General features: G+C 48.1%; 1 protein-coding gene across 12 annotated transcripts in view; it reads right to left on the bottom strand.

The window, feature by feature from the left end:
• LOC116944158 (uncharacterized) overlaps nt 1-14,985 on the bottom strand; it is a 258,499-nt gene extending 243,514 nt beyond the window's left edge. For 8 of the 12 annotated variants that reach the window (XM_076068274.1, XM_076068273.1, XM_076068272.1 and 5 more), the window contains exons 1-2: nt 14,309-14,984; nt 3,785-3,970 (exon numbers count right to left, since the gene is read on the bottom strand). In XM_076068274.1, the coding sequence (XP_075924389.1) occupies nt 3,785-3,943 (159 nt within the window). In that variant the 5' untranslated portion in view covers nt 3,944-3,970; nt 14,309-14,984. Of the gene's footprint in view, nt 1-3,784; nt 3,971-14,218 lie in introns of all 12 variants that reach the window. The other 4 variants (XM_032957637.2, XM_032957640.2, XM_032957638.2 and 1 more) reach the window with 3 other exon arrangements.
• Nucleotides 14,986-26,865: the final 11,880 nt, after the last annotated feature.

The raw sequence follows: 26,865 nt of genomic DNA, 5'->3' as shown, positions 1-26,865 counted from the left end.
AAAAAAAGCTGCAGCACCCAAAAAATACCCCGAGGGCATTAAAATCGCAATTTAACAACATTATTTCTGGTTCTGCTGCTGCTTGCCATCGCAGTGGTCCGCAACCACAATTGATTTAATAAAAAAAACCCTCAAACACATTCGTCAATAACACCGTGGCCTATAAAGGAAAAAAAATAGAATAGGGTACATTTTGGCCAATGGCTATTTTTTTCTTCGCACATGGAGCAGACACGGAGTGATCTCTCTAGCTACTTTTGTATGTGCTATGGAGAAAGGCAATTAACCCGAAACGTTACCTGTCATACAGTGTTCCTTTTTAAGGCCACGGTGTTATTGAAGAACGTGTTGAAACATTGTTTTTTTTTTACAAAATTGTATTTATAGCCCACCGTGTATTTGGGCCTGTTCAGTGCCCTCTCGGTCGCATGTGGGTTCAGTCTTTTATTTATTCGTCCACGGCTTTGCTTTGCATGATAGTAAGCGAGGTTCCTAGCCCGGGGGAGGGGAGGGCGGTCTAATTTACGAGGAGAGGCACATACTTGAGGATGAGGCAGTGTTACTCAGGGATGCGGTGCTTCTTACATCCCCGCCTCCCACCCCCCCACTCGCCCTGGCATTTCTGCTGCTGCTGCCACCATTGCCAGCCGAGAGTTGCCACCTGCCCCGGTTTTCCCTGGATCGTCCTACTTGTTGAGGTGGCTGTTCTTGGAGATCTCTTGAGTGTTCCTGGTACATTAAGTCCTTTGCGCAATAATACAGCCACACAAGGCAATGCATTTTCACGCTGTTCTCCCCCTCCTCTGTAAGAATGTGAGATATTCATCTTCTTCCCATGATACGTCCAGGTTTTTGTTTTATCTCAGAGGTGGCAACCTCAACTGCAATCCTCGCATCAGCTCGGAGTTTATAAATAAAACCGCAGGCATGGGCTTTGGCAGCCGTGCAAAAGATGCAAGCTGGGCTTTGTAAGCCAGCAAGCAGTTGTCAATGGCACTGCTGGTGGTGAAGTCGTTTTGTCAACCGAATTCAAGTGCTTGAAGAACAATTCAGTTCCAAAAGCACAAGAAGCACGTGGAGCAAAACGTCGGACAATGAGCAGGGCCACACACGGTAGGTATGTATGTTGAACATCTTTTGCACCGCACGTAGCCAACCGTGCTAATTGTAGGTACAACCCAAACACACGTTGGAGAGAGTTACACATAGCCCAGTGGTAGCGTGATCGCCACTCTTTTGCAGGGGTTTGTGGTTCGAACATGTCAGGCCACCCTGGTTAATACTGCGGGTGTATTAACCATACGAATATGCGCCTTTTGCTTCACAGTGGACGCTGCAGATCCCCTGACGTCATATGAAACAATTAGGGCATTGTGTGCCAGCGTCACGGTCCAAAATGACCACATTCGAAAAATTGCCTGCGAATTACTCAATTGGACTTCCGAATATCCGTCCACTGCAAAAAATACTGCAGACAGTGTCTGTGAAGCATTGCTCCTTTGTGATAGCCTCGCGCTCTCAGAATGGTGTGAATAGCAAATGTACCGGATTATTATAACTTTACAGAACAACTGCAAAGTCATATTTTTATTTGTCGCTGTGACCAAATGTATCATTGCATAAAGCTACTGCTTGTTTGTGTTACGTCCAATGTATGGAGCTCAGATAACTGTGAAGTCTGTGTAAGAGGGCATGTCCAGGCAGTGCCGCCTCAGTTCACGGCAGCGAAAAATGAGAATTTCCACTTGGCGATTGAATGGAATGAGTCAAGTGGCCTCAGAACGTTTTGGCGAATGCTGATAAGTGAAACAAAAAATGTCCACAACCTCCTTCAAACCCCAAACTCCCTGGACTCAACACCCACCCACAATGTCACCCAAAACCACCTCCTCCTAAACACCCACTTCACCGCTTCCACATCACCAGGGGTTTTCCAGTTTAGAAGTTCAATCTCTAGATATATAGAGATTGATTTTTTTCAGAGAAATGTATTTTTAGTTGCCGAGGATTGCGTTAAGAGTTGGAGGTTTGGGAACGATTTTCTCTGCAGAGTTTTTTTTTTCTGACCACACGGAAAAAAGGGTTCAAACGGTGCAGGCTCGCTCGCCAGCAACTCTCTGCATGGGGCACCGTTATCGTTTGAAAACAATTGTTTGAAAACCCATTCGGACTTTTGCTCAAACAAAATTTCGAAGTACTTTCCGCAAGCTGTGTGTAGGTTTTTACTTTTTAAACTTTTCATTCGCTCAGATGGTCCTCAGCTAAAACAGCTCAAATTCCCTCCCACGCACTCACCTTCTCTATCACAGTTTCCAATGCTCGTTACAGGCACTCGATAAGAATGGAAACACAATTCACCCAGGCGATTGTGTGGACTCGTAAGAGATGCCAGTGTCATCATCATCAGCCATGATCTATCCACTGCTCGATGAAGGCCTCCTCACAAGCCATCATCTATCAAGGTCCTGCGACGCAGGAGCTTGATAATGAAGCTATTTCATAGCTTCATTAACCACGGTGGACATCCTCTCAGCTGCGTTCCCTCCATTGGATGTTATTCCATCGTTAATCTCGGCCGCTAGTCTATAATCCCTTCTCGTGACGTCCCCTCCCCCCCAAGCCCATTCACCTTCATGAACAGCCCACATGGTGTCTATAACTTGCTTGTGTTCTCTAATCTGTGTGTTCCTCTTCCCGTCTCTCAGTGTTATTTTCCAAGCATGCCCCTCCCCATGCTTCTTTATGGACTTTCCAGCTTTTGTTTCACATTCTTTGTCAATGTCTATGTTTCTGGTCCATGTGTCATAGTAGATAATAGACGCTGGTTTTGGTTTTTGAACTTCTTCTTTAGGCATGTGCTTCTGGGCTTTGAGCTCACTTGAAGATGGAAACACCGCAAACTGGGTTCAAGAACCCATCTGTGTGGACCTTTGATTGTTTGTTATTCCCTCTTGCACGTGGGCTTACCTCCCAGAGGCAATTAGCCAAACATCCCATCGCAGGACCCTGATAAAGGAACTGAGCTTTGAGACTCATTCGCTCGGTGAGGCTTTTCTGGATGAACATTCGACACGATTAGGGGGCACCACAGTGGCAATAATGAATTCGATCACGACCCCGACGCCCGTATATTTGGAGCTTGCATGTCTTTCTCCACGTGGTCATGTGGATTTTTCTCCGGGTTCTCCGGTTTTAGAAACATGTGTTTGAGAGTATTTGGCTGCTATAGAATGTCCACGTGATAAGCTACTTCGTTGAACTATCATTTGTGGCATGGTCGCTTCTGAAAAAGAGCTATATACCTCAGTGGACCTTACCTGCTAAAATAAAAAATAGTTCAGTTTAACCCATTCACGACCAATATTATTCATAATAGAGTTTTTTTGGTTATATCGTGTGAATATAAACGTAGCATTAAACCCGCCACCACCCGACACAGCCAATTAGTAAGGTTTGTCACGTAAACAAAACATGCCAATTCATTACTAGTACAGCACACCGGTGTGCCGGAGAGTAAACCCACAACATTTGCTGTTGTTTACGTGACAAACCTTGCTAATTGGCTGTGTCAAGTGGCGGCGGGTTTACCGACAAATTTATTTTCACGCGATCTAACCCAAAAATCTATATTGTGAAAAAGTGTTTAGTTTAATAGTTTAGTTTCATTAGAATACATTTCAGATGCATGGGAACAACAACAACTACAACTCGACTCAGTGCCAGAAATGTCGCTCTCAAGGACTGCCCCAACAAACTCTCTGCCCGAATCGGTTGCGGCCCTCACCTGGGCGTCGTGGGTGCCGTTCAAGGGCGGCAGCTCAGAGTCAGTGAGGCTGGAGCGCTGCACATACGACTTGAGCTTGATCGTTCCGTCCAGGTCTTTATCCGGGGCTCCCGGTCCCTCGAACACCACATCCTCTGCTCCAGACTCCGTGTTTCCCATCGCTCCTCTTGTCCCCGGAGGTCACGACTGCATTCAATGGAGGTTGGGGGGCATTGATAATTGGGTACGGTGAGGGTAGAGAGTTGCCCAAAGCACAAGAAGTCACAGAGTCCCAAAACAGTGAATAATGGTGCATAGACAGAGTCCAACAACGACTGCATAGGTTTTTGTGGTTGTGCTCTATCGCTCTCCGATGGGTCACAGATACACAAGTGAATTCAGTTCCTGAAGAAGCTCTCGGCGCATCGAGCGGAACGTCGGACATGATCCCGAACGACACGCGGTAGAACATGTGAACTCATCGGAAAATAAATCAATAAATACGCGGCATATTCACCAATAAAGCAACGTGGTTACGCAAAAATGACAGGCGGCACAGCGTGCCACGCTCTGAACCTGCGTTTGAAGCTCGGCCACGGCTGACACCGGTGTGAAGTGAAATCTGAATTTCACCAACCGACACTGACCAGCATGGTGCAGTATGGTCAAACAACCCCTGTGACCAACACAGAATGGAGAGGACTTCACCCAGCAGTGAATTGACCAAGGTGTCTTTGAATAAAAAAAAATTGTTCATTCTTCAGATAAAAACTATGAAGAATGGCCACTGGTTAATGGGTCATCCAATTACACGCCTTTCTTTCATAAGGAGGCAGCGTTAATGATGCATGTGTGAGTTTTTAACGGTTTACATTTTTGCAAAAGGGAGACTTGGGGTCAAAGTAAGTTGTCGCTCCAATGAGTGTGCGCTGCGGTATTTGTCTCCTATGCACAACCCTGAGCCAGCGCTGGATATTCCACACCCTTATGACAGGGTGATTCAACTCGCAGTGCAGCAGCTATTAGCTTCCGGTAAAAGTGGCACTTTATTTAATCGACCCGAAGGATGGATTGGAGACGACCTTGTGATTATGAGTCACACACATGAACCACACAGCAGAATATTGTACAGTTAAATACAGGCAAAAAAATGTAACAAGACTAATTTGAAAAATCTTTTTTTTACAAATATTGTATGCAAAGGTAACACCTGTGAAGGGTGTGCTAGATAAAGAATGTGCTCAAATATATTGTAAAAAATAAATCATCAGCGGGAGCACTTGCCAAAAGCATGCCACCCAGCGTGAATTCCAGATTCTCAAAAAGCCTTCGCCGTCTGCTAATTTCCGTAATTGTGGGTAATTGTCCAAATTCGTCCCTCGTGGCAGACGTACAATGGGCCTGGCGCTGTGAAGTGAACAACACCCTGAGCCATTTTTTAATCATCCGCGTGCATTCGCTGATGGAGTCCTCATAATTATTGCTGTTGTTCAGGGCTCAGTGAGAATTTGCACCTGCCAGAGTGGCTTTATTCCACACAGAAGGTGCGCCTATTCCCAGGCTCCAAATATAAGTGCTGCGAGCAAGCACCTACGAAGGCCAACAGTGCACAAGAGGCGCTGTGTGGCCAGCAACCTGCCTGGCTGGCTTTGTCTTCCCAGTGCTGATGTTCACATACTGCAACAGGTACTCACTTGGGGCTGAGTCTACCTCGTGAAGGGCCCCTGACCAGTTCAGATATTCGGCACTGATTTGGCTATGAGCAGGAATTGAACTCGAGTCGCCGGGTTCATAGCGCTAACCATTGCACCACCGCTCCCCCTACTAGGCGATCCACACACTGTGACACGCATACCACTATGCTACCCAGTGACACACACTACGCTACTGCTACCCGAGGAACCAAAGACCAAGATCTTCGTGGGGCGGGGGGGGGGGGGGCAACACCACATCCGGCCGCCTTTATCTCCCCAGTGGCGATATTTACACATTGCACCAATTACCCATTTGAGACTGACTCGACCTAGGGGAGCCACAGAACTTGTTCAAATAATCGTCACTGGTGTTGCCCGTGAGCGATAATCGAAATCGGTTCACTGGGTTCATAGAGCATTGTGCTAACCACTGCACCATCGCTCCAAAGACAAAGATCCCCCGTATAACCTGCAGCAGACTGTTAAGGCAAGTGCTGTTAATGATCACCTATGGAGGCCGACACGGCACAAGAGGGGTGGCCAACACTACACACCGCACAAGGCACTTATTGGAGACTGAGTCTACCTAAGGGACACCCAGGAGCGGTTCAGATAATCGTCACTGGTATTGGCCGTGAGTGGGAATCACACCCGGGACCCGCCGGGTTCGTAGCGCCGCGCGCTAACCGCTGCACCACAGCTCCAACAACAACAACAACCGCCATTCGCCACTAAGTGGCGGTGACGTCACTACGACGCTTGTGCCAGGCCATGTGCACCTTGAGGCCACGTGAAGTGTCGAACGCCCGCTGGCAGGAGGTCACGGGGCAGACTCAAGTGCAACGGGTCGACTGACTAAGATGACTGAGATGACTGGCTGATGCACCACCTGTGCCCCCTACTATGCCAACCTGCTGTGCTTTAGCCACCCGGCACTCCACTCGTTGTTGTGAGCGTCGCTCCTCCGCCCTCCGTTGTTGTAGGTACAACCCAAACACACGTTGGTACAAAATACCCAGGCAGATGCTTAGTTTTGGTGGGGCTGATGGTAAGGCCCCATCTCTTAGTGGCACGCTCCAGTCTCAGCAGCAGCGTCTCCAACTCCTCCTCTGAATGAGCAGCTATTACCAAATAATCGGCATAAATAATGTGGTTGAGCAATAGGGAGCCATCCCTTGACCGCACCCGGGCATCGATCAGCCTCCCATTATATCTGTACCAAATGGAGATTCTCCCGGTACGGCTACTGAAGGCTTCACGAACTACGTGGTCAAAATAGATGTTAAATAATGTGGGAGCCAGAGGACATCCCTGTCGCACCCCAAGGTATACAGGGAATGGCTCTGGCTCCCGGCCACGTAGTTTTACCTGGGCCCGCTCACCATCATGAAGGTCCTTAATGATCGTGAGCAGAGGGTCAGGGACTCCAAAAGCACGAAGAACAACCCAGAGCCCAGGCCTACTGATGGTATCATAGGCCTTGACCAGGTCAATAAATCAGAGATGTAGGTCTTGCTGGAATTCCCTACACCTCTGCTGTAGCAGACGGACAGAAAATATGGCATCTGTGCAGGACCGTCCTTTCCTGAAACCGCATTGGGACTCCGCAAGCCTCTCCTCAGTGTCCGTGGCAAGACGATGTTGAATAATCCTTGCCAGGACCTTTCCCGGCACACTGAGGAGTGAGATGCCCCTGTAGTTGTTACAGTCTGTCCGGTCCCCCTTCTTAAAGAGGGGGACCACCAGGGCATCCTTCCAATCCTGCGGAACCCGTCCAGTGGTCCAGACTGTTGTTATGATGTCATATAGGGTAGTCTGTGCACAAACGCCACCCTCCCTCAGCATTTCGCTTGGGAGATCATCTCTACCCGGTGCCTTTCCTGGTCTCAGACTCCGGATCGCCTTCAGTACTTCCTCAACAGATGGCACCTCAGCCAGCCACTCACAGGGGGTGACTTCTTCCAATATTTGAGGCACTGCAGCCTCAGCAGGGTCATCCCCACTTTGTGCCACGATATTTTCCTGGCTGAGGGATTTCCCCTCCCCCAGGACATCACAGAAATGCTCAGCAAATCTGCAAACCTGTTCCTGGGGGTCGGAGATTGAATCACCGTTTTTTTCCCCTAATGATGGTAATAGGTGTGGCGCTGCAGGTTACTTTTTTGATGGAGTTAAATAGAGATTTGTGATCGCGGGCCACTGAGGCAGACTCCATCTCCTCAGCAACCCACGACCACCACCCATCCTTGCAGTGCCTCACGGCTCTCCGAACCTCCGAGCGAAGGCTGCGGTAAGCCTCCTCATTCTCTGACGTGGGATTCTGTAGCCGATGACAGTGGGCCTGTCGCTTTTTCTCAACCATCCTGAACACCTCCTCTGTCAGCCAGGGTCTCTGGGCAGGTTTGGACCGCGTACCCAAAACAGCTATTGCAGCTGCATGAATCACAGTCCTAAACCTCGCCCATTTACCCTCGACATCAGGAGTGGGGGACGATGCCAACCCCAGCCGCAAGCGATGATGAAATTCTCACTTGCAACTTTCATCAGATAACTGAGACCAGGCCACTTTAGGTTGGAATGGGGTCCTGGGTGTACACCCACCACCGGAGTGAAAGAATGGCAGGTGCATCTTACAGATGACTAGTCGATGGCCAGAGTGCAGATCAGCTCCACAGTAGGTCCTGGTGTCAAGTACATGGGCTTGCATCCGCTGGTCCGTCACTATGTAGTCCAGCAGATGTTCTTGCTTGGACCCGGCATGCATTCATGATGTTGTGTGGATGCGCCGATGCCGGAACAGTGTGTTGGTAATTACAAGCCCATGGGCCGCACAAAAATCTAGCAGCCTCCTACCGTTGTTATTGAGCTGATCTGGCCCATGCCCTCCAATCACTCCAGACCAGGTGCCAGCATCATGACAAACTCGGGCATTGAAGTCACCCAACGAGATGACTATATCCCAAGGGGCCACTTTAACCAGCACCTGTGACAGGAGGTCATAGAAGGCATCTGACTCATCGGCTTTGCCTGCATCCCTCCACGGATGTTTGTCTTCGGGGGGGCATAAGTAACCACGACCACCACTCCTCGCCTCCGGTTGATGGGAAGGCGAGCCCAAAGTAGCCTGGGGCTTACAGCTTCCCACACCTCACCGCCACGCTCCCACGCCCCCTTCATTCTTTTGTTCAAAAGAAGAGCCACACCCGGTTGTTTGGCAGTCTGCTGCCCCGAGTAGAGGACTCTCCACCCCTCATGGTGGCAGGAGCCAGAACCGGTCCACCGGACCTCCTGAATGCCACAGAGATCCAGGCGGTACCAGTCCAGCTCCCGACAGAGGAGTGGCAGCCTCTCCTCCGCAGTGAACGTTCCAACATTCCACGTGGCCACACGAAGTGGCTTTTCGTTGTTTCTGGAGGAGCCCCGAGGGTAGAGATTCAATCTACTGGCTCCGCCAATTGGGGTTTGGCCAGGAGACGTCATAGATGCTTGTCCCCCCGGGGCCTCCGGCACAAGCTTATTAGTTACATATTTCAGTCGTGGTTAAGTGGTACATTTTTGAAGGTGGAGGGGTTACCAGCCCCTCGCACCCATCCAGAGCCCCTATTTAGCCACTGTGGTGGTCACAGATGCCATGAGGGGAGGGGCCAATCGGAATTGGCCCTCGCCCCACAGCACTGTCCACGACAGAGTTGCCCGTCCGGCACTGTGAGGAGGTAGGGGGTTGTTTTGCCGTACACCACATCTCCACACCCTGTGATACACACATCGGCAAGCGCATTTACTTTACATGGCCACGCAAGTGGCTGTCACAGTCGCACTCATTCGTGCACACAACACTCATTTAAAACACATGAAAGACACCTTCGATTTCTATATAAACGGCGAGAGTATCAAGAGCAGTGTAAATTAATAACTACGGGCGAAAAACGAATCGCTACGCCACTTATTTATCAGTACGGAATTGTACATCTCTGTGCCGTCAATTTGCAGTATTCCACGATACAATGTTTCCCGTAAAAGTAATTAAACCCCGCTGATAGACCAGTTAAGCACATCTCTGCAAGGGAGACCCGGGGTAATACGTTAAGAGGGTTCACATCCCGGTATTTGCTGATAACCAAATCACCAGGAATGTGGCTCATCTCATCAGATCTCGGAAGCCAAACAGGGTTGAGTTTTGAGTCGTGGTGGGATGGGTGCTACTACTTGGTGAACAGCAGAGGTCAGCGCAAAAAACATTGTTGTACTGCACTTCTATGCTCCCATGTCCCTGCTCCCAGCCAACCAACCAGAATTGACCAGCATGGTCATGTACGACCTGACAAGGTGTAGGAGAGTCCTCATCCAGCAGTGGTTTTGGAAAGGGCTCTCGACATGCATGTACTTAACAAATTAAGCAGCTTTGTTATTTTTTCTATATTTTACCCTTCATCCCCAAATTATCTTGCAATTGTGACATTGCTGCAGTCGTGTAACAACATAATGACTATCATTTGGAACTCTCATGGAAAGTGGTGTACCATCACCCCATGTTATAAAATGGCCCGTGCAAGATGACATCACTGAAGTACTTCTGAAGTCCTTTCAATATCCTCTTAGCCACACCTTATACAGACTCGGTAGTACCTTACTAAAGATATAATATCTGATATCTGAGTCAAACCAAACACTTCATAACCCTTAGATGAGGCTACCAACTTTAGAACTCGGTTTAATCACAGGTGGCTGGAACCTGGATTCCAACCCAGTATTTCAACATTCCGATATAGTATAGTCCATGGCCCAGAGCAGAAACTGGTACCGCCTAAGAGTTCGTAACTTCAATAGCACCAATCTATTTACGTGGCTAATAGAGAGTGAATTATTTGCTAGCTCCATCATTTCAAATGGCTATCACGTAATACACTGTGATTGGGCCACATCAGGAAATTATAACCGATAAAGTGGTTGCCACCTCCGATGGTAGCGACAAGTGCAATATCTGGTCTGAGATCATGGACTCATGGGCCCTCTGAGCCACATGGCCACCTCGATTTTCGGTAATGTATGGAAGAGCCCCGTTGTTTATACGCACGCTCCTGTAATGCATTAACGCACAAAACTAAGTGATGTTTCCGTGTATGATCACGCCAACGTGGTGGGGCGATTACACTGTGGAGACATTCTAAGTGTGAGCGATGGCGAACTATAAGATTGTCTCATTGTTTAAAATGTATTCACCAGTGTGGTTGGCTGCGTATGTGTATAGTGTGGGGAAGCGGTAGGTATAACAGATATCGCACCGCACTTAGAACCCAGTCACCTGAGTTCGATTTCTACCTTGGAGTTAACATCAGTGACAAATATCGTCTGAATCTGGGCTGGGCCTTGCTCAGGTCGACTAAAATTGATATCCGGTATGGTGATTTGATCAGCGTGAATATTCGTCCCATAACCTGCTCTGTGTTGTGACCTTAATAGGAGCTGGCAAATAGCATTTCCCCAGCAACCTAATGTATATGGTGACATCGGCATGTATACTATGGTGGGTGAACTTACTTCGCATCGTACGTAGCCAACCATACTAATCGGACGTGTGTGTGTGTGCGCGAGGGCAGCTCTAAAATATTTTATTAAACAATACACAGCGTGGATATCACTTCCATGAGTAAATCACTACGCTTGGCAGTTGTTCTAGGCTTCGGGGTAAGGTGAAGTAAGTGGAGGACAGGGAGCTGTACAGTACTTCTATGCGCCCACATCTACGCTGTGCCTTCACAAACCCGCACTGACCATCGAGAGGGATTATGGTCAAATTGCCCCCTCCACCAAGGCCAACGTGAAATGTGGAGCCCCTCATTTCGGCAGCAGATTGACAAAGTGGCTGCACTTGTATGAGAATTTGGCCAAACATCTCCGACGCAGGATGCTCCTGCAAAGCCTTTTGAGACTCCCAAGGGCTGTCAGATAGAGCGCCGCAAAATTCTGTTGAGCCAGATGAGATCTCGAGAGAACCGGGTAGTCGCACATGTCCCATCGGTGACGTGGCTTTACAAGTCTGTACACACACACACACGTATGGCAGCGTGCCCTTTCATATTTAGATGACCTCCCCCCCGCCCACTCTGCTGGAATGTATGTATTACCTTGCGAAACTATTCAGGAACATTCTACCCAGAAAAGTGGAAAGTTTAAATCACTACAGACACGCAGCACAGACGCGCGCCCCACAGGTGACTCAGCTACGCCTATAACGTGGACTAACCCTGTATTGGCTTATGAGTGCCGTGCCATAGTAATTATAATATCGGGTCACCGTAATTCCCAGAATTATGAGACACTCTGGAAAGTAAGACGCCTCCCGCAACCCGTTGACACACACACACAAACCCACCAGAACTTTTAGTTACGAGAGTGGGGGGAGGGAGTGCGTCTTATAATACGGGGAATACGGTCATAAATGCGAATACGGTATGATTAAAAAAAACTTTGTTAATTAATTGCTGTCCGGTTGTGTACTCAGTGCCAGATTATCCCTAGAAGCAAAAGTAGCTACATATGTAGTAGCTACGGGCCCGCAATTTCAAGGGCCCCGCACTAAATGCTTTCAAGCTATTAATTCCGGTTCAGTGATTCTGCACTTGCTCTATGACTATAGTACTATACCGTCTTCAACTTTTATGAACGACTGGGTGTTTAAGGTTAGCGATCTGTCGTATTATCTGGCTGTATAGCAAATAAAAAAATACAATTACTTTGCTATGCAAGTAAAAAAAATTGTGTTTTAATATTTACGTGTTTTTTTTTTATTTAGGGCCCCTCTATAACATATGCTACAGGCCCCGCAATAGCTTAATAAGGCACTGTGCGTACTGTGCGGCATTTGCAGCACTTTTCTCAACCCACTGCTGGATGACTGGCTCCCCAAGCCGTGCGTTGGGGAGGGGGGTCATGGGGTTGTTTTGACCATACTTCACCAAGCTGGGCAGTGCGGGTTTGGCGATGGGTGGAAGGGTGGTGTCACAGCCACAGACGTGGGGTCGGTTCAGACGCCACTCGCCACTGATGTTAGCCGTGGGCGGGAATCAAACTCAGGTCCGCCGGGTTTAATATCAGTCACTACAACGGCAGCACTGTGCAGTTCACCGCAGCGGTGATTACGCAGTGTCGCAATAGCAAAGAGGCCTAACACACAGAGGCCAACGTTGGTTGACGTTAGAACAACTTTCGTTGCATGTTAACTGGGGTGTTGTAAACACATAAGAGACCCACGTAGACACACAAAGACAAAGATCCCCCATATAGACTCAGCAGACTGTTGGATCAAGTGCTGTTAGCGAGCACGTACGAAGAAGGCCGGCACGGCACACGAGGGGGTGGTGTGGCCAACAAAACGCTCAGCCGCCTTTGTCTCCCCAGTGCTGACGTCTAATACGCACCGCATTAGTTAAATCATTTGAGGCTGAGTCCACCTAGGAGAGGTCCAGGACCGGTTCAGAAAATCGTCACTGTCGTTGGCCCTTGAGCGGGGATCTAACTCGGGTACGTGACGCAGCGCGCTCACCACTGCGCCACCGCTCCGCGTTAACCACAGGGCAAAAAGACAAAGATCCCCCGTATAGCCTTAACAGACTGTTGGGGCAAGTGCTGTTAGGAAGGCCAGAACGGCACACGATGGGGTGTGTGGCCAGCACAATGCCAGGCCGCATTTGTCTTCCTAGTGGCGATGTTTTTACGCACCGCACCAGGTACTCATTTGAGGCTGAGTCGACCTAGGGGAGGCCCAGAACCGGTTCAAATAATCATCACTGATGTTGACCGTGAGGGGGAATCGAACTCGGTTCGCCGGGTTCGTAGCGCAGCGCGCTACCACCACACCACCGCTCCCCACGCACACACTGTCACACACTAGCACACACTGGCACACACGCACACACTGTCACACACGCACACACTGTCACACACTAGCACACACTGGCACACACTAGCACACACTGGCACACACGCACACACTGGTACACACACACTGGCACAACAACAACAACCGCCATTCGCCACTAAGTGGCGGTGACGTCACCACGACGCTTGTGCCAGGCTATGTGCACCCTGAGGCCACGTGAAGTGTCGAACGCCCGCTGGCAGGAGGTCACGGGGCAGACCCAGGTGCCACGGGTCGACTGACTGAGATGACTGGCTGATGCACCACCTGTGCCCCCTACTGTGCCAACCTGCTGTGCTTTAGCCACCCGGCGCTCCGCTCGCTGTTGTGAGCGTCGCTCCTCCGCCCTCCGTTGTTGTTGGAGGGCGACTGCCTCCAACTGCCCAGTAGCATCCTTCACGAGCCTCCTCCACAGAGGCCGATCTTGACACCGCTGGTACCAGTCATCGGCAAGTCCACTCAGCTCCACGTCCTCCTGTACCACATCACTCCATCTCTTCTCTAGCCCGTGCCGCGCCCGTTTAGCCCCCTCGATCCGGCCGAACAAAAGCTGTTTAGGCATGCGGTGGCTGGGCATGCGGGCTACATGACCCAGCCAGCTAACACACACACACTCTGGTCCACACGCGCAAGTTGTTTACGACAAGTGGCTGGGTGTAATTTAAAGTTCCGCAGGTGAGGTCTGAGTTTCAGGAACCCTGCGCACCCCGTGTGACATGTAACTCGAGCTCATGAACCAATCGATATTAACGCGTCAAGAAGCTGCTGCTGCTTAAGAACCGAACGGACACACATTATATATACACACACCTACCCTCGCCCGTCACCGGATTAGAACCTTACTCTTTTAGTCTCCGGCAACTTGATGTGTAACCCCGCGAGGAACGCCACCGTGGTTCTCGGCGACTGCGACCGTGAGAGACCGACTCGTACCGGTAACGGCTCTGCTGTGTGGCTGGCACAAGTCGGAGGATGTCCCAGGGATGTTCGATCCCAGGTCGCTGCTGCTGCTGGGCGTTCAAGTTGCGTGTCCACCGCGTGTCCACTCGGCCGCGCGCTCGCTGTGTTTGTCGGTGAATCAGTGTGATGTGTGAGTCAGTGAGTCTGTGCAATCTGTGTGTATGTGTCAATGGTGTTGTGTAATCCGTGTGTCTGTGCAGTGTGTGCGTGGTTTGGAAGTGAGTCTCTGTGTGTCGCTTTGTGTGTATGTAATGTACGCGAATTTACGAGTGATGACGGTGAGTGTGTGTGCGTTGTGTGTTGCCTGTGTGTAGTTTGAGTGAGTGGGTGTGCCGTGTGTAGTTCGCGTGTATGTTTGTGAGCGAGTCTACGAGTCGGCGAGTATGCCCTCCTCGGCTGTGGACGAGTCTACGCGTTCTCTGCCTTCTACGCGTCTGTTGAGTGAGTTGAGTTGAGTGAGTTCTCCTAGTGCGAGTCTACGAGCGAGTCTATGTGCGAGCGGGTGGCTGCATCTGTGCTGTATACATTCTTGGCACGCGCGGTGTAACGCCAATGGGAGTCTCAATAACACCACCACCACCACACCTCTTCTGTCACCGAGCAAACCCGCCCAGCTGACACGAGTGTCCCTTGGCTGGGTTGTCTTTTTTTTCCTTTTGCACACCCGAATTGACAACTCTCACCACAGCGACACCTAACGACTCATCGTCATCCAGGCTCGGGCAATGCGTCATTCTTCAACGCATTGATGTTCCTAAGAAGATACCTAACGAACGAAACGACATATGTATGAAATATTTTGCCATGTAAGGCCCACGCTGAGCTATGAAGCTGTTCTTCCAGAAGCGACCTGACCATCACAAATGCTAGCGCAACGAAGTTACTTAACATGAGGGAATTTATATCAGCCAAATAGTCGAAAAGCACGTTGATTCTAAATGTGAAGGGAAAAACCGGAGGACCCGGAGAAAAATCCATGCGACCACGAGAAAAGAACATGCCAACTCCAGATATACAGCAAGTGTCAGACTCAGGATCGAACCCATAACCTCCTGCATACCAGGCAAGGGAGTTAACATCGCGGGCCAATGCCCGAAACGTCACCTATTTTCTACGTTCCCATTTAAAGGCCGTCCGTGAAAAAGAGCTTCACAGCTCATCGGATTTATCCAGGACAAATGCAGACGCTGAGTTACGAATGCGGAGAGCTTTGTTGTTATTGTGGTCACGTGTGCTTGCGCATCACTGCCAGGAAAATATTACCGAAGTATTCACATCGCCTGGTCATTTGGTCACGAAAGTCACTGCATTGCTCTGTGTTCGGTATGTGTTAACCAGTTGTCCGCCAAAATCAAAATAGTTACGTTCCTCTTGACTGAGATCGACATTCCGTGTACTGTATCACTTTTTTTTTTAGCAGAACTGAGATTCTGAAACATTAAATATAAGGCGCTTGCCACCCAGCATGGGTGATGGTGAAATATTAAAGGGGAAGTAATCAATGCAAAAAAACCGATGACACTCAATCTAACCCTGCGCACACACACTGTGGCGGTAAGTGCTGCTGTTAGCGAGCACCTATTAAGGCCTGCACGCCACACGAGGTGGCGTAAGCTGCCTCTGTCTCCCCGAGCAATGGTGAGGGCATCACACATCACACCAGGCCCCATCGATTTGAAAGAGCGCTCTTGCCAATAACATCTGGCAAACCAGCAGTATATTTTTTTTCAGCAAGCCTGACTGCTGATTAACATCATTCCAGGAGGCCAGTTTGCCGATAGATGAACAAATGTGAATTCATATTTGTATGCAGAGTTACAAAAGAATTGAAGTGTTTTAATTAAATTCAGGATGGGTGCAGCCTATGATCAGATCACCTGGAATGTGTCCGAACCTGTCAGATCTCGGAAACTAAGCACGACTGGGCCTTGTTAGTGCTTGGATGGGCGACCAACAGATTGATTATAGGCTCTGGGGATACATGGAAATGAATTGTATTGTACTTATATGCTCCCACGCTCCCCAACGTGGTGAAGTATGTTGGGAGGTCCTCATCCAGCGGTGGATTGACAAAGGGCTATACGTGTACTGTACACATGTAACGATGATTCCACTATGATTCGTCATTGATTGTTGGGTCAGATCGCGCAAGTACAATGCCAAAATGTGTCGTACACCTCCCCTCCACCCTACACAGTCACGTGAAGAAACGTGGTGGTTTGGTATTGCTTCAGCACACCGATGCGTTGGAGAGAAATCTACACACTTCTAACAATTAGGTACGACGTTTCGCTGGTAGTTACAACCGACATCATCAGGCGATTGCTGCATTTTACTCACGTGACCTCACCCAACATCTCTCATGAATCGTAACATTGGTCGCGAAAGCCGACTGTACGTATGTTAAAATGCTCCAATCAATCGGTGATTATCGGTTTTTAAGCTCTCCGATACAAGCGTGGAATCGTCTGTGCTGGAACTGATATTTCCAGAGTCCTGTAAATTTCATTGAATGCGTTCGCATAAACCGTCACCCGCTACTTGAGGCATATCTACCATAACATAAAAAACTAATACATTATTTAATCGAACCGTGACCCTGAAACGTGACACTCGCTTTATTGATGAGGGTGGTCAATAGTTATTTCCTTCATAGCCAGTCACCAGCAAAAAAATGATTTACGACGACGTCATAGTCCATCGGCCTATGCGCCTTCTGAACCAATAATTTCCATCTTCTACTGAAAGAACCCAGAAAATGAATCCCTGCAGTCACGAAAGCTTTACATCAATAATTTCCAGTCACAGACAAAGCCACGACTGGCTTCAACTACACGATTTTCATCAGCAGCATGCTGGACTCTACTGGATCCGAACGGGCTTCGTGGAGTTCGAAGGCTCTTGCCTCTACATCGACATCGAGACAACTTGGCGGCATTTTATTTTTTAAACAGGCCCCAACTTGCAGACGAGACCCATTAAACAAGAAACCGGTCCAGGGTTTGCCTGCTTCGACAAACGCTGGAGGAAAACATTGGTCGTGAAGACTAATTGACTTATGGAGCCAGTGTTATTTAGTTAATTTATGTGGATGAAACAAACACTTGTCTACCTGTCTATGATTTTTTTTCTTATTATCCAAGATAGTGGCTAGAAAGCACATCATGCATTTTGTTAATTTTAGGCCGAGTCAATCTAGGGGTGGCCAGGACCAGTTTAGACTTGAGAACAGTGCCGGATTAAGCTAGTGCGGGATCTGTAGCATATGTTATAAAGGGGCCCTAAATAACAAAAAACACACGTAAATATTAAAACACAAATGTTGAACTTGCATAGCAAAGTAATTGTATTTTTTCATTTGCTATACAGCCAGATAATACGACAAATCGCTAACCTTAAACAACCAGTCGTTCATAAAAGTTGAAGGCAGTATAGTACTATAGTAATAGAGCAAGTGCAGAATCAATTAACCGGAATTGATAGCTTGAAATAATTTTAGCGCGGGGCCCTTGAAAGTGCGGGGCCCGTAGCTACAACATATGTAGCTACTTTTGCTACTTGGGATAATCCGACACGACTTGAGAACAGTGTGTCACGGCTTCATTTGGCGTTCGCCTGGTCACCGATGCACAAAGCACATTGCATTAAATTATTTTTCCCCCCAGCTCTTAAGAGAATATTTTAAGTTTGATTGACGTATGACCAACGAGTTATTATCGAAGGTGTGTCCCGAGTGTGGATGAAGATATTTATTTAAAGCGATATAAAAAAAAGTGATTTGATGTCATCTTCCAGGGCAGTTTTCTCCAACACAGGGTGATGCACTGCTAGCTGCAGAATTATGAATGGCAATCGATTGTTCTCGTGATAGCACGGTTGGAATAGAATTAGGGAATATTTGATCGAACGTCCAAAAATATTTGAAGGGGAAAGTCAAATATTTCAAGCTGCACTGTTTGCGAAAGGGCTCATATCTTAATTATTTAATGTGAACGCACGTTCGTTCCCCTGCCACTGAAATACTGACAAGTCACTCTATAGCCAGGCACTTACACCGATATATATACCTTACATACACGTTTTGGAATGGTATTACTGGATTTTACAAAACAATTACTCTCAGCACTGTAAGACGATACACTAATTTATAACACGAAAACAGGATGTGTTATCACATTGAGCTAACGCTATTCCAGAAGGGATGTTCTATATATTTATATCCCGTGGGAATTTTTTACTTGGTTGAATAAAATACAGGGAGCGGTGGTTCAGTGGTTCTTTGCACACTGTTACGAATTCGGCAATTTGTCTTCGATTCCCGGTGCCAGCGAACAAGGGTGGCTAGTGATATCCGAAACGGTCCTGGGCGCGCCTCCACAACCACCCAACTTGCAATAACCAGCGTGGTGAAGTATGTTCAAACAGCCCCCGTGGCTGACATGGCTCGGGGAGATCTTCACCCATCAATGGCTTGAAAAATGATTGTAAATAATGTTTAATTCAACCTAAAAAAAAGTAAAAAATACAGAATAAAAACAGATTAATAAAAAAGTCCAAAGAAGCATGGAGAGATGGACGTTTGGAGGAGCACGTGGATTAGAGAACATACGCATATTAATTGCATCATTAAAACGTAAAAAAAATGCCTTGGGCAAAATACGTCACGGCCAAAAGGGATGATGACCGAGGCTCAAGAATAATTACCTAGTGGCACATTCGAGGAATTTAACGCATCTGAGAAGACGTCCACCGGGAGCGATGGAGGGGATGACGTCAGCTCGTGTGTACCACGTGCTGGGTGAAAGATGGCCGCGGCTTGGGGGCACCTTCATCCAGCAGTCGTAATAATAATGATATTCTTTCGATTTAAAGCTTTCGTGACTGCAAGGATTCATCTTCTTTGGTTCTTTCGGTAAAGTCACGTAGAATGAGAATAAAATAATAAAATAACACGATAAAATTCTCACGACGTTTCGGCCACAACGGCCGCTTGCGTTGTGGCCGAAACGTCGTGAGAATTTTATTGTGTTATTTTATTATTTTATTCTCATTCTACGTGACTTTAACGAAAGAACCAAAGAAAATGATATTCTTGATTCTTTCGGTAAAGTTAGAATTTTATTGTTTTATTTTTATTATTTCCCTTCTACGTGACTTTAGCGAAAGAACCAAGAATATGAATCCCTGCAGTCACGAAAGCTTTAAATCGAAATAATAATGATGATTATGAAAAAGAGCGGTTGAGGTGGCTCGGTAATTATTTGCGGCGCTCTGGACATTTGACCCTTTGCTGCACAGATTTCTAATGATCTCAAAATAGAGCAAAGCCGGCTCCTTTCTCAAACCTGCAGCGGAGATGAATAACAAGTGACACCTTTATTGGACTCGTCCAATTATAAGCCTCTGTGAGCATCCTCTTTGCGCACAAAAAGTCCATCGTGAAAGGCAGGAAGCTAATTAAGAATATCGCCTTACTTCCTGTGCCCTAATGGACTGTTCACCAGAGCGGTTAATGTTTTAGACTGGTCCCTGACATGAGAAATGTGCCACTTTAACTGTTAACAAGGTGCCACATAAACGTCAAGACCCCTAACCTGAGCCAAGCTTACACGGGTGATAAGGGTGTTCCGTTAATACGCGTGTACACACTTATATTAGAAACTATACATAGTTCACTTAAAACGTATATTTCAATAGTCAATGCAATGATCCATCTTAATCTTTTGGTTGGGCTACGTAATAGTGTTTTTTTTGCCAATATTCTTCTCATTAACCCTTCACCACTCAGAAAGATTGTCTCATTTACAGAAATATTTATGCACGTGGCAAATTCTGAACAATAAAGCTCCTCCTCGTGAGTGGCTGAAGACTTTACACGAAATTAACACCAACGTACGACAAACATTTTGCTTAAACTGCTTTGACCTCCATCAAGTAATGGACTCGGAAACACTGTATACGGAGTTTGACGGGAGTGGTGGAGCAAGGGGTTGTCTGCTGCACTATAAACCTGGCCACCTGAGTTGTCTTCCTAGCCATGGCTAACATCAGTGGCAAGGGATATCTGAACTGGTCCTCGGGTCCTAACTACATCCATCCCAACCTGACCAGCGTGGAGAAGTATGGTCAAACGCCATCCATTATTGACACATAATGGGGAAGCCTTAATCCAGCAGTGGATTGAAAAACATCTCAATATTATTTGGGATTTACCGAGTTCCACTTCATTGTGAAGTCAACCGTTGGTTGTGCTGTTTAGGATGGACGGACCTCTATTTTAGTGTTATGGTTGTTATTGTTGTTATTTACTACGCTTGCTCAGGAAAGCCTCATTGAATCTCAACACTCGCTTTCAGAAAGGTCCCCCGTCCACGTTGTTGTAGTAGGAAACGATATTGCTGCAATGTGTATTCCCAATTGAGCGATTTGCAGTGTAATTGTTCTGCATTGAGACGTTTGGCCAATAAAGTACCAGATATATTGTATGGGATTTTTTTAGCTATGGTGGGAAAGAAGTTCAATATAGATACAGAGAGGAGCCCGATTTGGGAATCAACCCAGACACTTCCTTCTGTGTGGTTCAATCATTACCACTGCACCACCCTTCTGCTCTCTACCATAGGAATTTCGCACCAGGTATTAGCTCGGGGCTTTAAACATAAAATCCGCACTTAAATCTTTCGTGACTGCAGGAATTCATATTCGTTGGGTCTCTCGGTAAAGTCCCGTAGATAGGTTCAAAGAAAATAACAAAAAAACTATCTACGTGACTTACCGAAAGACCCAAAGAATATAAAATCCGCACTTTTGCGGACCAGATACACCCTGACCATTCGACTGTAATGCCCTTGCCGATAATTTGTTGCTGAATTCACGACAGGGTTCCTCTGAATGGGTCTTTATTTACCTTTGCTGTTTCATATTCGTACTGTGAAGTGGTGCCCACACTTCTCGCCACCTCTAGCTCGAGCTGACGCGCTGTGGAATAGTTCCATGCTAAGTTCTCACGTTGTGGCAGCCACGAGGGCGGACCGATGAGATGGAGCGATTAAATCAGCTGCCACGTGGATTATTACATCCCAGAACCGTATGAGACGGTGATGGATTAGGGAGGCCTTCATCCAGCAGTGGTTTTATCAAAGTGCTGCACATGTGCATGCACTCATGCGTACTCCCGCAGACACAACAACTAAATCCAGAAATGGCCAATGTTACTATCAGAACTCTCCTTAAATTGAGTCTTAATGTGACCAATTAAAAATAATCTTGATCTTAGGCAGACATTCATCCAGCAGTTCATTGATCTAGGCTGCTAATGATTACGAAGAGAAAGGTAAAGATTGCATTATGAAGACAATGATGAACAATGATATTTCACTGCCAAGCTTTTAAAATAGATTGGGAGGTGCCCAGGATATGACACAGGGTCGGTGTGCGTGTGTTTTTACGTAGCATTTCATACAGGTGACACGTTAAGGTGTGCCACGTTTTGTTCACGTAATTACCTGCTCAGAGCCACGTCACCAAAGCTAATTTGGAAGAGTCAGTGAGGGCTTAAGCCAAATGTGATAAATTGGACATCTGTGAAAAAAGATTTTCATAGCTCATCGGATTCTTGCAGCCGAAATTAAGATTCTGAGTTTGTGATATGACTCTGCATGTTAGTCGCTCGTAATTGAGGGGCGGTACCTAACAACTGAATTTCGCCCTCTCCTGTGACAGAATTTCAGCCCCTTTACTCATTCCTTGTGGTGGCGGAGGGGTGGGGGGATAATTCAGTGGTTAGAAAACCACGCTACAAACCCCGGCGACCTGAGTTCAATTCCTGTGCCACGGCTATGTGACTGAATATCTGAACCGGTCGCCAATCTGCACTGACGAGCGTGATGTACGGTCAAACAAAACGCCACGACCGACAGTGCACGGGGAGATCTTCATCCAAGAGTGGATTAACAAAAGGGTTGTGCGTGCGCGGCCTATGTTAATATCGCTGGAGAGAAGGGTTCGTCGACAGAATATGGATCTGAAAAATTACATTTTTTGCCTTAATAAATGTTAGACTGCTATGATGTCGTGATCAATCCATTGAATGACACTTGTCCTTCCACTTATAGCCCAGGAAACAAAAGTAGCACAATGATGAGTCGTTTAACAGGAATAAAGCGGAATAAAAGAACACTTTCCAAAATGCAAGTTTGTTTTTTGGAGATCGCGTGACCTGGACTAGAAAACAGACAATATTTAATTGGGTGATGAGTGGCTGGTAATTGCTCGTGAGAGACACCTTTCGACAAACGGCTGTATTGCAATATTTTTCAAACCATCATCACTACGATAGTAATGCTGATATTTACAAAGATGGACATTGCACAGCGCACTTTCAGATGCGCTTCTGCGGCCGTCTGGAACGCTCTTCTTTCCGATATTAGAAAGCCTCTAGGACTATGCACTTATAAATATAGCTTGAAAACTCGTTTATTTATAACACATTTTTGTGTTTAGGTTGTTGTCCTTCCCCCGCACCTCCGATTAGCATGCTTGGCTACGTACGGTGCAAAAATAAGTTCAACATACATACGTATTGAAAGAGTTCTGTTTATCTGGCGCTACTGCTTTTCACTCCATAGGTAAAAGCAGAGCAAGGACGAACTCCTCTGTGCATGCCTGTGGTGGAGAGAGGCAAAGGTCCCACTGAATGAGCCCATTTATTAATCCACTGCTGGATGAGCACGGCGGGAGGGGGGGCGTTTGGGGGGCGTACGGTGTCGGTTCAGAAGTCCCTTGTCACTGATGTTAACCGTGGCCGGGAATAAAACTCAGGTCGCCGTTTTCATCATGTTGGGGGGAGTGGACTGCGTGCGTCAAGCAAGCAAGCGTGACTATACTGTGGGGTTGGTGACTACGAGGAGCGTAGACGCTGGGAGCATAGAAGTGCAGCACAACAATGAATCGATGTTGCTCCACTCCCCTCTTTCGCTTAACGCGTATAGCTGGGTCGTACGTGGTGTCATCCACCCAAGCGCAATTCCGTGTTCAAAGCCCGCTTCAATCTCCCCAGGTCTAGCGAGAAGCGTGGCGAGACGCGAGGGTTGTTGTTCTTCCGTCCGTGGCGACGGCGGTCAGGATTTTGTCAGACTCCTGCCAGAATTTGTCCCAAGCCTCGCCGCGGCCACTTGCGGGCATTGATGAGTCAGGCGCGGGCCGTGGGAGCGGAGTCAGCTGGCTGACGGTGGCCAGGGCGATGGTGAGCAGCTGCGAGGCCACCGTGAACGGTCGTTGTGAGTGATCGCGGCATTTTTTTTTGCGACGATCGCGCGCGCGTGTGCGCGGTTTGCTAAACCCACCCAGCCGTGTGCCCACCCAGCCGTGTGCTAAACGCACTCAACCCTAATAAGGGGCCGTCCGTAAATGACGTCACGCGATTTTTGACGATTTTTGACCCCCCCCCGTCACACGGCGTCACAAAATGTCAGATCCTCCCCCCTAAAATATGACGTCACAAAGCTCTGCCCCCCCCCCCCCCCCCCCATAAAACCATATTTCCATTTTGAAAATAAAACATGCTTCAAATCGCTTTAAACTATTGTCATTGTAGTGCGTATTTAATGTGGCGCTGCACTCTGATGTTGTGGGAGTGTTGTTATAACAATTAGTGTTGTTATAACAATAACAATTAGTGTTGTTATAACAATTCTATATTTATTTAACGTAGCGCATTTTGATGTGACGTCACATTTCTCAACCCCCCCCCCCACTCGTCACACATCGTCACAAATGTCTGACCCCCCCCCCCCCCCAGGTGCGTGACGTCATTTATGGACGGCCCCTAACCAACAATCTCTGAACTTCCGCGACAAAGTCTCGCTGCTACCACCGCCCAGTAACAGTGATAAGTTCTGACAAGGACCAATCTCCATCAGCTGGGAGGCTAACGATAATGGTTATAATGATGATATTGTGATTACAGTCCTGTATAATTATCGATGTTGGTATGGCGATGGCATGGTTCAGGAAGATAGTGAGTACTTAAACATTTGTGACAAAATGCGTGCTTGCAGTTACACTGAACGACTGAAAGCGTCACGCGTGGATTAAGAGAACACATGCAGGTTAATTGCTTCATTTAAATTATTAAAGCAAAGACGGTTACTGCATCGCGCGCTTTCAGATACGCTTCTGCGGCCGTCTGGAACGCTCTTCCTTCCGATTATTAGGAGGCCACTGGAGCTACGCACTTTCCAATCTATATTGAAAACTCATTTCATTCGAACTACTTTTTGTGTTTAGTTTGTTGTCCTTCCCCCGCACATCCGATTCGCATGGTTAGATACGTATGGTGCGAAAGAAGTTCCACATACATACTAACGAAAAATTTAAGTTTGGCTGGGGCAGGACACGTAGGTAAAAAAATAAAATAACAAAAAAATTTTACCTACGTGACTTTACCCAATAGAACCAAAGAGTATGGATCCTAGCAGTCACGAAAGCTTTAAATCTAGAATTGGGGCAGGACACTTTACGGCTACAAGAGATGATGGGCCGCGACAATGGAGAATAATAACGGGGTGGGGGCCAGGGAATGGAACGCGTCCGAGAGTACAAGCACGGAGGAGATGGAGCGATGCGAATCCGCGCGTGTTCAGGCGCTCCGTGGATCATTCCATCGCACAGGTCCGCGAGAGTTGACCGCGGCGGCGGCGGCTGCTGCTACTGCTGCTCGGGTCTTCATCCGCCAGTTGACAAGGCCGCTGCCGGTGATGATCCATGACCCGTATCTCGGGCGCGTGTACCCAACCTCATCTCGTGCGTGGATCTCATCACTAAGGGGAAAATAAACGCCTGACCCATGGACAGGCGCCACCGTAGTGGCGGCGGCGAGGCCGGGGGGGGGTCACAGCTGTAACCCGGTCGCAGCTCTGCAGGCGCGAGATAGGAGCGAGGTGAGCGGCCACCCCCGCCTAACCCCCCCCCCCCTTCCCGTGGGAGCGCTTCTCAAGTCAGCGAGGTCCGAATGACATTCACACAATCCGAGCGGCTGCCGCAGGAGCACACGCGGTGCGCATCCACCTCTGCTCAGCCTTCAACAACAACAACAGCAGCAACAGTTTGTGATACTGCGATGACAGTGGTCAATATTTTTTTGTGACGTTAGGCCACGAGGTGGTGGTTTTTATACCCAAATTCGTGTCATTAAACCCTCCACCACCCGACAAAATTGTAACGTTTTGCAGAGGTGACATTCAAACGTGCCGATGTTATTGATCGTGACCAATAAAGGTCCTCGGTATCGGTGGCTTTCAGGGAATTTACACGACTGGAAAATCCCAAACATCAACGTACGACGACGTTTCGCTCCAACGGCCCAACGGCAGTGATCCCCGGGAATGGAGTGCGCACCACGGCGCATCACGGCCACAAACAACTGCCCTCTCTAACTACAATCCACTCAATCTCTCTCCGGCCATTGCCCGGAACGTCGCCTGTTATAAACGTTTTACTGTGCAGGGCAGTGCCATTTTTCCAGTTTTGCCGGATGTTTGGTGGCTGTTTTGAGTGTTATTCCATCGCAGGATTGCCTTGTCTCCGGCGATTCTCACGTTCCTCTGGCTCGCAAAACACTTGCAAGATAGCTCATTGTTAAAATTACAAAATGTATCCCGGAAAGCCTCACCGAGTCACTACATTCCTTTTTTTCGGGACGATACTGTTGTATTTCCCATCCCCACCTCCGATGAGCACGATTGCAAACATACAAATCGGGACCTTCTTGCAAACGAGTCTTGAAACTCGTCCAAACACCAGTACGCTGCCACTCCACGCAGACACCGTCTGAAAACGAACAGCCGGCTTCGGGCCACGTCAGGGCCAACTCAGCCTGATATTAGGTGCCACCTGGAAGCAGCCACTGGGTGAGGTGAAATGAAAAGACGAGGGCTTTGCAAGAGGTCCGTTAAGAGGCCGCTCGCCAGAGACACTGAACCGGCACCGCCGAGATTCTGGTTTCAAATTCCGAGCTGCGGCCTCCCGTGATTAAACAGCTGCAAGCTCGTGGTCTCAGCCCGGTCACCGATAAATGCACACACACATCGCATATCTATTTGTGTTTCGCTTCATTTGCCTTATAAAGTAGAGTACAACAATGTATGTGTCGTTGTGCTGCCCTCTGCTGCCCAACACACGTCGCTCCTCACACACAGCCCGGCGACCCGGGTTCAACCCCGCTTCGCGTCGACGGTATCCGCCGTAAGAACGTGGAATTTCCACCACTGGCTCGGGACAGAGATGATGGGGATATCACGGGAACACTTTGTCTGTGTGTGTGTACACATGTACGGGGCAGTGACGTGCGGTGAGCTCAATGGCTGGGCAGGCACTGGCTAGTGTCAGAGCCAGATTCACACACTGAGGGGGGCGTGGCCTCGTGGAGGGGGCGTGGCCTCAGTGAGGCAGATGTGAAAGCTGCCTCCCCTTGTGCTTTTTCATTGCAGTTTCATGACGAGACCAGCGAGCCTAAATATCTTTATACACAT

The sequence above is a fragment of the Petromyzon marinus genome, chromosome 20 (genome assembly GCF_048934315.1).
Source record: "Petromyzon marinus isolate PM22_M1 ecotype Great Lakes invasive population chromosome 20, UKy_Petmar_22M1.pri1.0, whole genome shotgun sequence".
NCBI lineage: Eukaryota > Metazoa > Chordata > Hyperoartia > Petromyzontiformes > Petromyzontidae > Petromyzon > Petromyzon marinus.
The sequence above is the reverse complement of the archived record's forward strand: the minus strand, read 5'-3'. Positions and strand labels throughout refer to the sequence as shown.